This window comes from Pezoporus flaviventris, unplaced genomic scaffold, assembly GCF_033815535.1.
Source record: "Pezoporus flaviventris isolate CSIRO_AGI_PZ_B2104156 unplaced genomic scaffold, CSIRO_AGI_Pfla_v1 ptg000070l, whole genome shotgun sequence".
Lineage (NCBI taxonomy): Eukaryota > Metazoa > Chordata > Aves > Psittaciformes > Psittacidae > Pezoporus > Pezoporus flaviventris.
In genome coordinates, this window is record NW_026892618.1 from 6,964,226 (window position 1) to 6,978,220 (window position 13,995).

Below are 13,995 nucleotides of genomic sequence, written 5' to 3' on the forward strand. Positions count from 1 at the left end.
CAGTATGTCCCAGAAAGCTTTCAGATGGGTGCTGGGTGCTGAGCCCACAGTGCAGGTCCCTCTGGGTAGGGCTACTCCCCACCATCACCTGAGAAGGGTCTCCTGAGGCCAAGCCTCCAAGAAACTTGGTGTTTTCCTGGTACAGTGGTAGCAATAAGGACTTCTAAACTGTTGCAGCCCAAACCACCACAGGTTTGCCTCCCAAACAAATGCAGGTGTAGCGATACTTCAGTTGGTGGCATCAGATCTATCTTCACTGAAGAGGCTCTTGGACAGAGCTACACCAAGAAGAGGTGAGCCACAAGGGCTCAAGCTGTGACTGAACATCTAAGTCTATTCAGGCTGCTGTCAGCTTTAACTTTCATTTCTTGCTCTGTTATATCCACACTGTACATGTCAAGCCTCATTAATGTGTTAGTTGTCATGGGACACTTTGCCAGAGTGCAGACATCTCAAAGTCAGGTCTGTCCAGTGTCTTTATCCAGAGCTGACCTTTCCCATTTGACCCTGTCTGATTGCTCTTTTAGGAGACAAGGGCAGCAACTGACAAATGAAGAGATCTGAAAGGTAATTTATTTCCTAAATCCAGACAAAAAAAAACAACCAAACAAAAAAAACCACGAAAACCAAAACAAATGAAAAGCTGTTGCCTGGAAGAATGATTTTGCTGAGGGTCACCTAGGGAAGGTGTAGAAGACATTGGATCATTGACCAAACATGGCTAGGCAGGGCTTGTTATAAGAAAATCAGGTAGTCGCAACCATATGGGCTGTGCCAATGAAAGGACATAGTTACAGAAACCATTTCCAGGAGCATGTTCTCCATCATCTGCTCTGCTTGAGCATCTTCTGAATGATGTCCACTATCCCAGAGCAGTTTTCAAGGCTGTTTTTTCAGCACCTCCTGCCTTTCATGTCCTTTGATTTACCCTGTCAGTTGCACCTATGTTCACTACTTTGTGGCCATTTTGGGCAGGTCAGCACAAACTACAGCCACATCATAGAGGGCATTGGGACAGAGAATGAAGACTTTTCCTCTTTCTTCCTGGTCTCTCTGACCACTAGTCTTTCTACCTGCCTTTTTGGAGGAAACCTGGTCATTTACAGGCTACTGTTTCATTGCACAGTTCAGTGCTATTTCTGAGAATGCAAATGACTTAGCTTTCGGTGAAAGAACATGTTGCTAACATGACTGTGAAGAATTTACCCTCTTTTTATTGGAGTGTGCTTTCAGCTTCATGGTATAGAAGAGCAGATAAAGGCTGTTTAAGATACTTAAACCCCGTAAGCTGAGAAGAGCTTTTATGTATATTTTTTTGTGAGACAATAACGCGTACTGGAATAACACAGTACCAAACCACCCAAAGTCTGGTTCAGTCTGACGCCAAGCCACATCTGCCAGCTGCCTGCAGCGCTGGTTTTCAGGAGCTGCTGCCTGCACCACAGACTATGTCATGTGTGGTGTGGTGTAGATAAGCTGCTCCCTGTGGTGTGGTGCTGCTCTGAAACCATGGGGGGTGAGGCCCTGGGGTTCCTCCAGCTCCTTTGCCTGTCGGTCTCCCTCCTGCCCCGGGGAGGTGACTCCCTCTATTGCTGCCCCACTCACTGGTCCAGTTGGGCGGGTGCTTCTGGTCCCAAGGGCAGCCACCATCCTCTCCCCGCTTCTGCCCAGCAGGACTTTGTAATGCAGGTGACTGTGCTAGTTTATTATGGCCTCTAGGCACCTTGTGAGAAGGACCCCAGACACCTTCAGAAGTAGCTGAAATCAAGGAGATCAAGTGTGAAGTGCTCAGCCACGAGGACTCCCAGCAAGTACAGACACCTACTGCCACCCATGGCAGCACCCCAATGACATGTTTTCTGCCAGGTCTCCATATTAAACAGAACGTATGTTGGTATCTCCCAGGACTGCTGTCCTGTTTTCATTTTCTAACAGCACCTAAGGCCATGACAACTTGAACACCAACACAGGTGCCAGAGCTCTGAGCCCTGAGCTGTTGTGGTACTGCAGCTCTGAAACCTGGAATGATTCAGAAGTGAGGTTTGAGCCAAAACCATCATGTAGAGGCTGTTGCAGAGTAACTGTCTTATTCACAATATTCTCGTAATTCTATTGAGGTAAATGTGCTCAAAACCCCTTTTCTGCTTTAGTTTTCCAGGTTAATTTCATATTTAAAACTGCATTTCTTGTGCAGAGAGATGTCAGTCCCTGCAGTTTGTGGACATAGAGAAGAGTTAGATGCAAACAGAAAATACTGAGTTAAAGAGATTCAAGCCAGGCCTTTAGTTCTCTCCAAGTCTGTAGCTCATGGTCAAGTGCATGGTCCCAAGGCAGCAGAATCATGCTGTGATGTGACAAGTGGGTTGAATGATGTGCCCATGACTGACTCAGGAGCGGCTGCATTGATTTTCAGGTTCACCTACAGGCCAGTCCTGCAGTTCCTTCTGGTTTCCCATCTCAGAAGGCTCGGAAGTTGCCCCTGCTCTACAGACAAGGAAGCCAGGACTAGGAACCTGCCGTGGGACACAGAGCAGCATCAGAAGTGCTGAAGGAACTGGTGTTCTACATCCTTTTAAACTAAAACTTAGAGCTTTAAACATTTCACATGGTCTTGCTCACCCCATCTGTCTGTTTCTTCTCCCTGCTGATGAACACTGACATCAATCAGTTTCCCTCTTTGGCTTGTTCATGCAGCTACTGGGTGCTAGTGCAGGCTTGGGAAGAAGGCAGCAACAAGCAGCCATGGACCAATGAGGCACAGAGGGGTGCAGTGGTGGTCCGGGTTAAATAATTTTATAGTTCTGTGGATCTGCACCCTCAGCTCTGAGCTTCTGACATGAGGCATGCACATGTCCTGGTGCTAAGGCAGGGCTGGTTCTAACAAGAAATATTTGAATTAACTCTGGGACTTCTGCCTGTGCATTGACAATTACAGATGTTAGCTAGAGATTTGCAATGGTTTTTGACATGAAATTAATAAAATCTTCGTAAAGAGCAAAAACTCCTGGGGGGAAGAGACTGGAGCAAGCCCATGGAGCCGAGCAACCTGTAGGCCCATTACTGAATTCTGTGGCTCATTCACCTCTAGTTTTTTAATGAAGAAACTCTGCAGGTGCCTGTCCCCCTTGGGTGGCCAATGTCAGCAAACATCAGCCAACCCTGCCTTGAAGGAAACTCTTCATCTTTATTTCAACCAGCCTGTGACAGCCTGGCAAAGGCCCCAGCCAAGACTAACAAATGAAAGGGTGTGCCTTTGAAAGGCCACAGCAGAGCAAATCTGTTAGCAGCAGACCTTACCTGCACTAAATCTTTTCCTACCTCCATAATGAGAATGCCTTTGCTGATTGTCCCTCTGTACACCAGCCAGCTGAGATTTCCGAGCCTGCTCTGCCACATGAGATGTGGTGTTGGATGTGACTCGCCCAGTGTTTCTGGGTTTGCTCTGGCACAGACACGTGGAAGATGGGCCATCCACGTTGTCATCTGGCACCCTGAAATGCCTGGGTGAAGAAAATTCCTTTTCAGTTAAAACAAAAAACAAAAACAACAAAAAACAAAACCCAAACCAACCAAAACCCAAACCAAAACAAAGCCCAACCCCCAAAGTGTACCTTCTAGCCCCCAGGTCTGGTCTTTACTTATTGGTTTCCTCACCTTGCTCCATCTCTGACATTTGCACCAAGAGTGTGGAAAGTGCTGCCAGGCAGGGAGGGTGTGTGCACGTATGTGTGGCTCTTGTGAAGGTGTCAATGTGACACAAGCTACAAAGGAAAGGTCTCAGAACCCTCCCCATAACCTGGAACTGAGCCTTGAGTTAGCCCAGCATGGTACTGAGGCGCTCAGCACCACATGTGCCTGCTGTCCGCTCCGATGTGTTGGGGATTGTTTGGTATGTGTTCTCCCAATGCATTGAACAGCTTCTACATGGACATCTGCACCCAAGGGATTATTTTGTGACAGGACAATTTCAGCTGAGCCCAAAGAAGCAAGTGGGAGGAGGTTCCCTGGGGCTGTGGATCAGGCCCCTGCTCAGGTGTGACTGAGGAACCTGCAGAATGGGAAGAATCCAGAGGGACATATTTTAGCCCTGATACCATGTGTGGCTTTCTCTCGCCCCTCCACCCAGCTCTGTCCCCACCCCAACCATCAGGCTCTTTAACATGACAAAGAGCTCCGAGGAGCAGACGGTGGTGAATATTGCAGTCCCAGGCAGGGTATAGGCAGCTATAAAGGTAACTGCCTGTCCACACTGCGGGGCTACCTCAGCTTGCTGGTGAGCCCTGCTTCCCCCTTAGTGAAGGTGACATCTATTAGAAGGTGGGGGAACCACCCCTTCATCTGCCGCCCATGTGTGCACACTTGGCTCTGCCCCCCTACCAGGCTTACCCCGGAGGGACTGGCATGGGGTACCTGGACTTTTACTGGAACTCGGCGGGGGAGGCAGGACATGGCCCCACTTCGGCTGGGCCCGGGGGGGCCCTGGGCGCCGGTCAGTCTCCGGAGGCAGGAGGGAAGAGGCAGACGGCAGGTAAGGCATTTCAGCTGAGGCCGGGCAGGATGCCGGGGGTACCTGTGGTCCCAGCTCAGCCGCTTTGCTTAACGACCCTGAGAAAAGTTTTCTCTCTGCCTGCCTTGGTTTCCTAGTGTGCGAGCCGGGCAGCGCGCGATGCCGTGGGCAAGGAGGATGGGTGACCTTGGGCAAGTCGCACCACCCTTCCATGGGGACTGTTTCCTAAACCTCAGCAGAGCCTGCAAGAGTTCAGGCACTGGCAGGTTTGTGCTGCAGGCTGGAGGGCAGTGTGACAACACGGTCTCATGAAACCTCATGGTTCTCGGGGCGGAAATGTCTAGCTCTCCTTTTAGTCAAATGGTGTCATGTGTGCTATGGAGAGAAACAGCTCCTGAAGGTAATTCCGCTAGTGGCATCCTTTATCCCCTTACAAACTCCTCACACCTTTCATGTACTCAGTAAACTTGAGCCCAGCGAATTGCTGTGCCGGGAAATCTCCCTTTAAATCCAGCGTTGTTACTCTCTGCTTTTTTAAGTTTGCTATCTTCCCCTCTCCATTTCCCTTTCTGTGCTCTTGCTGCCTTGCCTTTCCATCTCTGCAAAAAAGTCCCAGGCCCCACTACAGCGGCGTTTTCTGTTCCCGCCATTCCCCTGCCACTCACTGAATGCCTGATGAAAGCAGGTTTTTGCACAGCCCCATTGTATGTTCGGCAGGGTAACACTCGTGTAAGGTTACTGGCTGGGAGGAGAGCAAGCTTTTGGAGAGCTGGTTTTAAGCTGTCAGATGGTGTAGAGCTACGGGCTCTGGCAGAGCGGCTAGTGTCTACTTGGCACATGGCCACTTGCCACGCAGCTCGGAGAAGGGCCGATGTTCTCCGCAGGCTGCCTGCTCCGCAAAGGGTGCAGGCGGACTGACTCACTTGTGCCCCCAGCGGGCCTGGTTTATAGACGTGAAACCCATCTTTGAACACTCCTCTGGGGCCTCTGCAGAGAGCGTAGTCACGGAAGCAGAGGCCTACTGGTGTCAAAGGTTTGTGGGTGTGGGGCTGCCTTAGGTTTTCATGTTTATGTCCGTTGTACTGCTGTTTGTGTTTCTTGTTTCCTCTTCCCTTCACTCTCTTCTCATGGGAGAGGGAGAGCACCTTTGTCTTGTGCTCAAACTGCAGGTTGTAAATTACATGGGGTTTTGGGAGGACAGGCCAAGCAGAAAAATGCGGGAGCTTTAGCTTCTATGGTATCTTGCTGTGGTTCCTGTCTAACATAAGACTTTTCTGTTTTCCAAGCTCATATTCATGCCCATTTCCTGCCTATAAAGTTTTTACTCTACAGCTTGCAGGAGCCAACCATCTTGTGGTCCCACATGAAGTTTTAGCTCTCTGTGCATCAAGACGCAGATGTTCAGCTGCCTCTCAGGTTCTGCAGGCTGTCCCCCTGCACATAACACCTCAGGTCCCTGCACCTCGTCTGCTGACAGCCCCTTTCTCCTTTCATTTTGTAACCCTCATTTTCCTGCTCCCCCGCACCAGAAACCTGCCCCACTGCACATCTGCCTCTTCACTCAGCCTGTGCTCTGGGTGGTTCTCATCTCCTGGGGATAGGAAATAGTCAAGAGCAAGCCTATGAGTGCAGGCAACCCTAGGGAGGCAGGCACCGCAAAGAGAGGTGTGCCTCTCTCCCGAGGATGATACTCTCAGAAGAGATGCTGCAGACATGGCTACCTTTCTGAGGCCCAGAAAGGGCCTCTAGGCTTAAGAGTGATTGCTTAGCAGCATCTCAGCTTCAAGCAGAAGGGAAGGTTTGATATGGTGGACAAGGAGCTCATTCCTCAGGAGGGCATCAGTGATTTGCATTAGACATACCTTTGGGGAGTTGGGGAGGGTGTGCTCGTGTGGGTTTCAGGGTGACTAGGAAGGATATTGGAAGCTATTGGTTGAACTTAATAGTCAGAAGGTGTGTACTAAAAATGGCACTGCCCATTCATTGCACACCCCCCCTCCTGAAATGTCAGTAGGAGGAGAGGCGATGTACCATGCAGAAGGGTTTGCAGAGGAGTAGCTGGAGGGAGGAAGAAAGGATGGACAGATTTGCCACTGCACTTATGGGGAAGGGTGGAGACTGGCATCACATCCCTTCAGTCAGGGCTAGCCTGAGAAGGTCTCAGCTTCTCACAAACCCCAGCAGCCAGGCACCTGACAGAAACGTGCGGGGGTAATCTCTCCTGTCAGCATTTTCCTATTCAGGCAGTCTGAATGCCTTTGCATCTTGGCAGCTTTTGTCTGAACTAGTAGCCCAGACTGTTTAGGAAGTTTTTCCTTTAGATCTTTATCTCATCTTTGTCCCCAGCAGAGACCCCCTTAAGACATGCACTGGCACAAATGAGAAAGGGCTTGCACATGTTCCTCTGCACTCTTGAATTCTGTCCCCAATGTCCCTGGTACAGGATTACTGGCTCTTTGTGCTTGTCCCACACATCCACCTTTCTTCCCTCCCTCCCCATTTCCATGTCAAATTTTTCTCCTTCATTGTCTTCCAGAAGCCCTCCTCAGCCAAACAGGTGCCCGCCCCCCCCTCCCCCCCATACATGCATTTCCAACAGTGGCATGGTCTGTGGTGGGTGCCACAGGCAAACAGGAGTGAGCCAATATCCAAGGCCTGGCTGATGCTCTCCACTTGCCACCCCATCACTGTAAGAAATGTCTGCTCTGGCTCACCGTACACCATGGCTAGAAGTTGCCTTGCCACTGTCTATCAACTGCCTTGAGATTGCTGGGCGGGCGGTTTCAGGGAGCCCAGTCACCAACCCAAAGCTGTGCCTGCAATCATGACCAGGCCTCTTTGACCACAATGAGACTGAAATATTACCGGGGCTTTTTGGAGGATAATAACACTGGGAGTCAATGTGTACGATTCTCCCCTCCCTGCTCTGACTTTTCCAGCTGGCAAAAGGGAGCCACAGGCATCCTGGAGGGCTGAGCTGGGAAGCTGCTCACAATCAGCGGGCTTGTTTGTGCTCACAGATCCATGAAGGAAGGAGGGTGACACAAGCCTTTGCTTCAGGAAAGCCCCTGTATGGTAGGCAAGGAGCTCTGCAGCAGGCAGTGAGCATGCTCATACCCATACAGCTGTGCATTATGTCTTGCATACTTTTTCCCACTGTCTTTTTATTTCTAGAAATATCCCCAGCTTCATCCAGTTCTGGGAATTTCAGCCAATTCACACCAGATTCAGCCACCAGTCCACATTCAGCATCCTCGTCCCCACAGCCTACGGATAGGTCTCAGGAGGGCACAGAAGATGGCATGGACGACGGGGTGAGGAATGCCAAGAAACGCACAGCTTTCTCCAAGGAGCAGCTGCACACCCTGCACCAGCGGTTCCAGAGCCAGAAGTACCTCAGCCCCCAGCAGATCCGGGAGCTGGCTGCTGCCCTGGGGCTCACCTACAAGCAGGTGAACATAGAGTCTTTGACCCATGGTATATCTGTCACAGAGCAGCTGCATGGTCACATAAGGCAGTGACAGGATGAGAAGATAAGTCCCCACCTGAGAATACAGGCAAAAGTTGCAGCTAACAGTTGCTCCCCTGCTTATTCATGTCCAGAGATCAGAAGCACTTCTTGGGGCAGGAGAGTCAGTGTCACCTCATTGGGGCCTCCCCAGTGAGGGGTCAGTTAAGGGTACTGTTGCCAACACTTGTAATAGAATTGCAAACACAGTGATGAATATGTTGTTTGCCACAAACAGCCTCTGCCCTGGGCTTGACAGCAATTCACAGGCTTTTTGCTTGCACTGGGGAACATCACAGAAACCCTGGCATGCATCAGTTCTCTGAATCCCAGGGCTGCAACATGCTGAAAAATATTGCTAACGTTTCCTAGCGCTGACCTTGTCCAGGATCTAATAATGTGCCACACTCAGCACTTTTTGGTGGCTTGACATCCACTCCCCTCTCCATGTGGGTACTGCTAGGATTATATACTGCAACTCGTCAGGGTCTTTGCTGATCTCCAGGCAAATGGAGTATGTATGTAGTGTATGTATGTAGTATATGTATGTATGTATATGTAGTATATATATATATGTATGTATGTAGTGAACTGGTGCTGGCTCAAATGATGCCTTCTTAAAGCAGAGGGGGCTGGCAATGGGGCTACAAATGCTTGCAGTTACAAGTAAAAAGTCTGCCTGGAATTTGGATGTCAGAGTTGGGCACGACAGCCCGGATGCTCTGGGACTAGAACAAGTCATATATGCATTGTAGGTGCACACATACACGTGCACACACTGAGCATGAACTTGAGACTGGTGAGACAATCTGGTCTTTCCTTCAATCCACATCGCCACAAAGGCTGCTTTCCCGGTGCAGACAGAGCCCTAGGGGGAAATGGCTCTGGAATTCACCGCAGGTAGGAGGGTAGGAGCTTTGAATTTGGGAACTGCTGGGTACAGGGAGCAAGCCTTTCCCTGCGCTGCTCACAAGTATGCAGAAACAGTGTCTTAGAAGCTTGCTTGAAGTGCAGGGGGCTTGTAGAGACCTGCGTGGGTCTAGTTTGCACCAGTCGTTCTTCCCCATGGTTGAAATGAGTCAGTTTGTCACGGCTATAACTATTCTGTGGATGGAATGCTGTCCCCTCCTCCCACTATGCAGATGCACTAGCCACCTGCTGAGGCTGCTAGACAGACATCCCCATTGGCAGCAACCCCAGGGAGCTCTTCAGACCTTTATCTGCTGTTGCCTATATATCTATGCCATCTGGTCACTCTTCCCCTGGGTCTTCCTGCTTGTGAATGGGAAGAAATTTGCTCTTCCCTCTCCTTTGCTGATGTTTTCTTTTCTCTGCTCTCCCTTCCCCACCCAGGTGAAGACTTGGTTCCAGAACCGGAGGATGAAGCTGAAAAGGTGCCAGAAGCATAGCCTGTGGCCTGAACGGGCTCAGTGCCTCACGCAAGTAAGAACATAGCGTATGGCTCAGCATGGCCTTCTATCTAGCCAGATAAGTCCTGTGATATATTTCCTCCATGACTGTGGTAACTTAAGCATAAAAGTATGAGTATACCCTGCCTTCTCATTTGTTCAGCGCAGAGGCACAGGCTTGGCACAGCTCCATGTTCTGCAGGTAGCCTAGTAATAGGCTGACTATGCTACTGAAATGCTTCCAGAGAAAAGCTGTTTTCCTCACATATATATGTGTGTGTGCATGTGTCTATATATACACACAACTGTGTAACCACTCCTGAGCTATGGGAGTGGTTACATGCCATTGCTGCCTATCAAGACATGAAATGTAAAGGAACAGAGCCCTAGTACCTGCCAGGCTATTTATTCTGTAGGGAAGCTACTGTCACAGTGGAGAAGCTAGCTATGCATTCTGACTCACTGCCTTTCCCTTTCAGAGTGCCTTCCAGCCAAGTACTTACCTGGACATGCACCCCAAATTCCACCAGGGCTACCCAATCACAGCAGCCAGCAACATGCAAACCATGCCTCCCCCCCATCAGCACTACGGAACAGGGCAGAATGCTTACACAATTGTGACCAATGAAGATGGAGGAGTCTTTGGCAAAGGTGGGGGCACCTGCAGCGTCCAGCAGGCACTGCCCAGCTTGATTGCCCAGCACAAAGTAGACTTTTACCACAGCTGTCCTGGCAGTGTGGAATATCCAGGCACAAAGACGGGTGACAGCTGTAACTTTCACCACTCTGCCACCATGGGGGCTCCTTTCCCAACCACCGCTGGCCACCATCTCTATCATTCCTAAGCACTGTGGATGTGGGGTACTTGGGGCAGCTGTGAATCAAATCTTATTCTCATTTCTCCATTTGTTATTCATGTGCTCTTCAATTCTGAGGCATCATGTAGCTAGAACCTGTTTGGGCTTCCAAATATGTGCCTGCAAGCGTGCACAAACACACAGACGTGCAGATATCTGTTTGCCCATATATGTAGATACAGCTCTTCATTCATATGTCTTTACACATGCACACACACACTCTTCTTTATTGGCAGAGACAACCTTATAGCAAGACTTGAGATCTGGCTACCTAGATAATGCCCTGGATCTTCTAAATCATGGATCTTGTAACTTGTCTCAAGAGGAGGCACAGATTCCTTTGGGGATCTCCTTTGTACATATCACCGTACAGTTGTGTATACATAACACATGAAGTCATGGAGTGTATGGAGAAGTGCTGGTCACATATCATTCACTGAAATTGGAGAAGTTATTGTCACACACCAAGTATCTGATGATTAGACCACTAGTTCTGTGGTCAGCCACAAGGTGTAGGGCTGATGAAATGCCTAGTGAAGGGAGATGTGACAATTAGCTTGCACAAAGGCTGATAAGACTGTCTTATAAGCTTCAAAATTATAAATAAGCCCTTTGTTGTAGTTTTTATCCTTATGTGCCTCCCCTCTAGAAAATCTAACAGTGCATTCAATTTGGCAAATAATAAAATATTTTAAAGACTGATTATATATTTTTTGTATTTTTTTTTCCCCACTGTAATAGAGCATTGCAATATGAGATCCTGATAGAGCATAAATTGCCATAGCAACTGTATGTCATTGTTATTACTGATTTGACTCTGAAACTAGAAACAGATTTTTCTGTTATTAGTGGATCAGCTTCATGACTTGGCAATGCCAGAGAGCTGAAGTCAAAGGACCAGGTGAGTAACTGCCACTCGCCTTAGGAATTTCACTAACCAGCAACATTTTATACTGAGACTGGCTAAAACATAGAGGTGCTATCATTTCTCAGCTTAAAACTATGTATGTGTCTAAGTACCTGAACTGATGTGTGTATCAAGGTATATTCAATAGCAGGGACCCAGTTCCCTGAGTAACAGGTTTTCTATTACTCTGATGATGGCAATGACTTTATCTAATGCAATGAAGTAGCTGTCATGATTAAAAAATCAGGCATAAAATGAAAGCAATTGATGTCTGTGACTGGAGTATTAAGAGGCATGGTCTTCTATTGGCAAAGCTGGTTTATGTCCCTGTGCTTCACAGCTGTTTTTTCCCAGCCCCACTCCCTCACAACCCTGTGGTTGTTCAGCTGCACTGCTTCTAGAGCTGTACTGTAAACTGCATGGCCAGCACGATTTGGGGAAAAAATAAGGAGGTCATATCATTCTGGAGATCCATTTTAAAGCACAGCCCTTCCTGTCCCCTTATCCTGTATCCAGAGAGTGTGTAAGCCTGGGGAAGACACTTTTTGCAACCACTGTATCATCAGAGAGGTGGGGATTGGTTAAGTTAACTTGACTGAAAAGGTGCTGGTTAACACATGAAAGTGGAAGCAGGAATCATGAGGGCTCTCACATGAATAGGAGAGTTTTTTCAGCAACTTTGGAGCCAACAGTGCTGCTACTAACCTGGATGTCATCTGAAACCTTTCCGTGCCACCCCATCAAAGGCTGCTGTAGGTAAAAAAGTTGAGCTTGTGACTTCTCCTTGCTAATAATTGCCTGGAAAAGGAGTCCCATGCCATGCCCTGTTGTTTCAAGGATGCTTTAGGACAGGCAGGATCCTGCTGTGAAGTCTGTGACTGGCTTGCAGGAGGATGCTGTCTGTAAGAGCAACAGTTGTGATCACCTTACTATTGGCAACAAACACCACCGAATCTTGCAGTTTCCTCTAGAGACCCATAACATTTTTCAGAGGCTATCATTCAAAGCTAGAGCTTACTGCCATAGGCTGATCAGGAGACTGAAAGCCTGAAGCAATTCCAACAGGCAAGTAAGCCATTTCCAGGAAGGCAGTTCATTGATGTCTGCTGTATCAGGAGCCGCATTCCCAATGCCCTGTGTAAAAAGAGCAGGAATGCAGATCCTGTTACAGCAGTCCCTCAGCCACAGCCACCCAGATGTGAAACGCTGGGGACTTGCTTTCTCTTCTGGTCTTTCCCTAGTATCTAAGCAATGACTTGGAGGGATCTTGGGAATCACCCAAGTTAATTTGTTGTTGTAATTTGTGTTGTAATTTGTAAAGGATTTAGTGATTCAGACACTGCCCATCTGCTAGAGACACACACTGTGTGTGTGAGCAGATGGACCTCCATTAAGCATGAGAAATTAATTTTAGCCTGATTGTAAAATAGATTCACAGATATGACCTGAGGATGCTCTTCAAAACTCTGGACACCATGAAGATAACATGTCCTCACTGGAAAGGAAAACTTTGGGGTTTTTTTTTGGTTTTAGTCTAAGACCAGTGCTATGATTTTGGGTCCTTCATGCTTCTTGCCTTCCCAGTATCAGACAAGGTGCTGTTGGCCTCTGATGATGGGCCAAGCAAGAGATGCATGGCAATGCTTTACTGAAAATTTCCAAAACCCTGCTAGTTCAGCATCTGAATCCCGCAGTGTAATTAGATAACTAGATACAATGTTTACATGCCTGTAGGGAAAAATCTATTAAAGCAAACATCATGCCTCTTATCTGCACTGGAAAGACAGCTGGGGCTGTGAGCTCTAGCTCATGGGTCACTCAGAAGAAACCTGTAGCTTGTATAACATTGCTGCAGGCCATGTTAACATGAGAGCTAGGAATGAGGTTGCTTGCACCACTCTACTTGCTTGGTATTTTGCCTATGGGACAGCAAAAGCTGGAACCCAGTAAACTAGAGAATAAACTCTGGTCTACGTAGTCCATACTAGATCTTACTTCTGTTTGCGTGTGATTCTCTGCACCACTGGAGCTACATCTGCAGTGTTGACAAATTGGAGTGTCGACACTACAGAGATACCATGAAAGTGCAGGGTATTCCCACAAGCTATAATACATATAAAGAACTCCATATGAGCTTACAGCTTGATCCTAAAAAAATTTGCTGGCAAAGCAAATTCTGTTTGCATCGTGCAGAAATCATTGTTACACAGCTTGATCACAAGAAGCAGCAGTCCTCAGAGAGATGTAATGTAACCCAGCAGAAAAGGCTTTTTGCTCACATGCACTTACTTCCTCAGAGTAATTGCTATAAAGCCTTTTGGAAATATGAGTCTAGTGGGATTAGTTGCATCTCCACCAGTTTTGGTAGTAGTAGTTCTACAATTACTTGTGCAACTGTTCCACATAGTAATGTGGGTCAAGACATGACAAGTTAACAGACCTTCAGTACTGTAGAAAGGCAGAGTCCTGCTTAATTCCACAACTTCTAGGAACTCTTGCTGAGCTATTAGCAGTCCTTTTCAGCCCACCTGCCAAAATTCCAACAGCAGCCACTCTGCATGTTCCCTCCAACCACGTGTGCTTGACAAATCTGCATGCAACCCAGGCTGAACAACCAGGGGAATAGCACACCCAGGAAGGAACATTTCATTTCTGCAGGATGCTCCCATGGTATATGCAGCAACACAAACCACAGCCCCAGGGCTATTGTTGCTATTTTAGCAACGATACCTGCCCAGAATGGTGGAGATGGGCATCTAGCTCATGGGCTATAGGAGTGTTATAGGTATATGGTTCAGCTTTGGTTT

General features: G+C 48.1%; 1 protein-coding gene across 1 annotated transcript; it reads left to right on the forward strand.

Moving 5' to 3' along the window:
* The first annotated feature begins 4,226 nt into the window (after positions 1–4,226).
* On the forward strand, positions 4,227–10,924 carry LOC133279041 (homeobox protein NANOG-like). The gene is made up of 4 exons (XM_061472374.1): positions 4,227–4,528; positions 7,682–7,959; positions 9,369–9,458; positions 9,904–10,924. The coding sequence occupies exons 1-4, from the start codon at positions 4,348–4,350 to the stop codon at positions 10,267–10,269; spliced, it is 915 nt and encodes a 304-aa protein (XP_061328358.1). The 5' UTR covers positions 4,227–4,347; the 3' UTR covers positions 10,270–10,924.
* The last annotated feature ends 3,071 nt before the right edge of the window (positions 10,925–13,995 follow it).

Excerpts from the sequence above, each read along its gene's own strand:
- LOC133279041 (XM_061472374.1), top strand. The coding sequence starts at position 4,348 with ATGTGTGCACACTTGGCTCTGCCCCCCTACCAGGCTTACCCCGGAGGG. Across the intron at positions 4,529-7,681 it reads AGGGAAGAGGCAGACGGCAG|AAATATCCCCAGCTTCATCC; the intron begins GTAAGGCATTTC and ends TTTTATTTCTAG. Across the intron at positions 9,459-9,903 it reads GGGCTCAGTGCCTCACGCAA|AGTGCCTTCCAGCCAAGTAC; the intron begins GTAAGAACATAG and ends TTTCCCTTTCAG.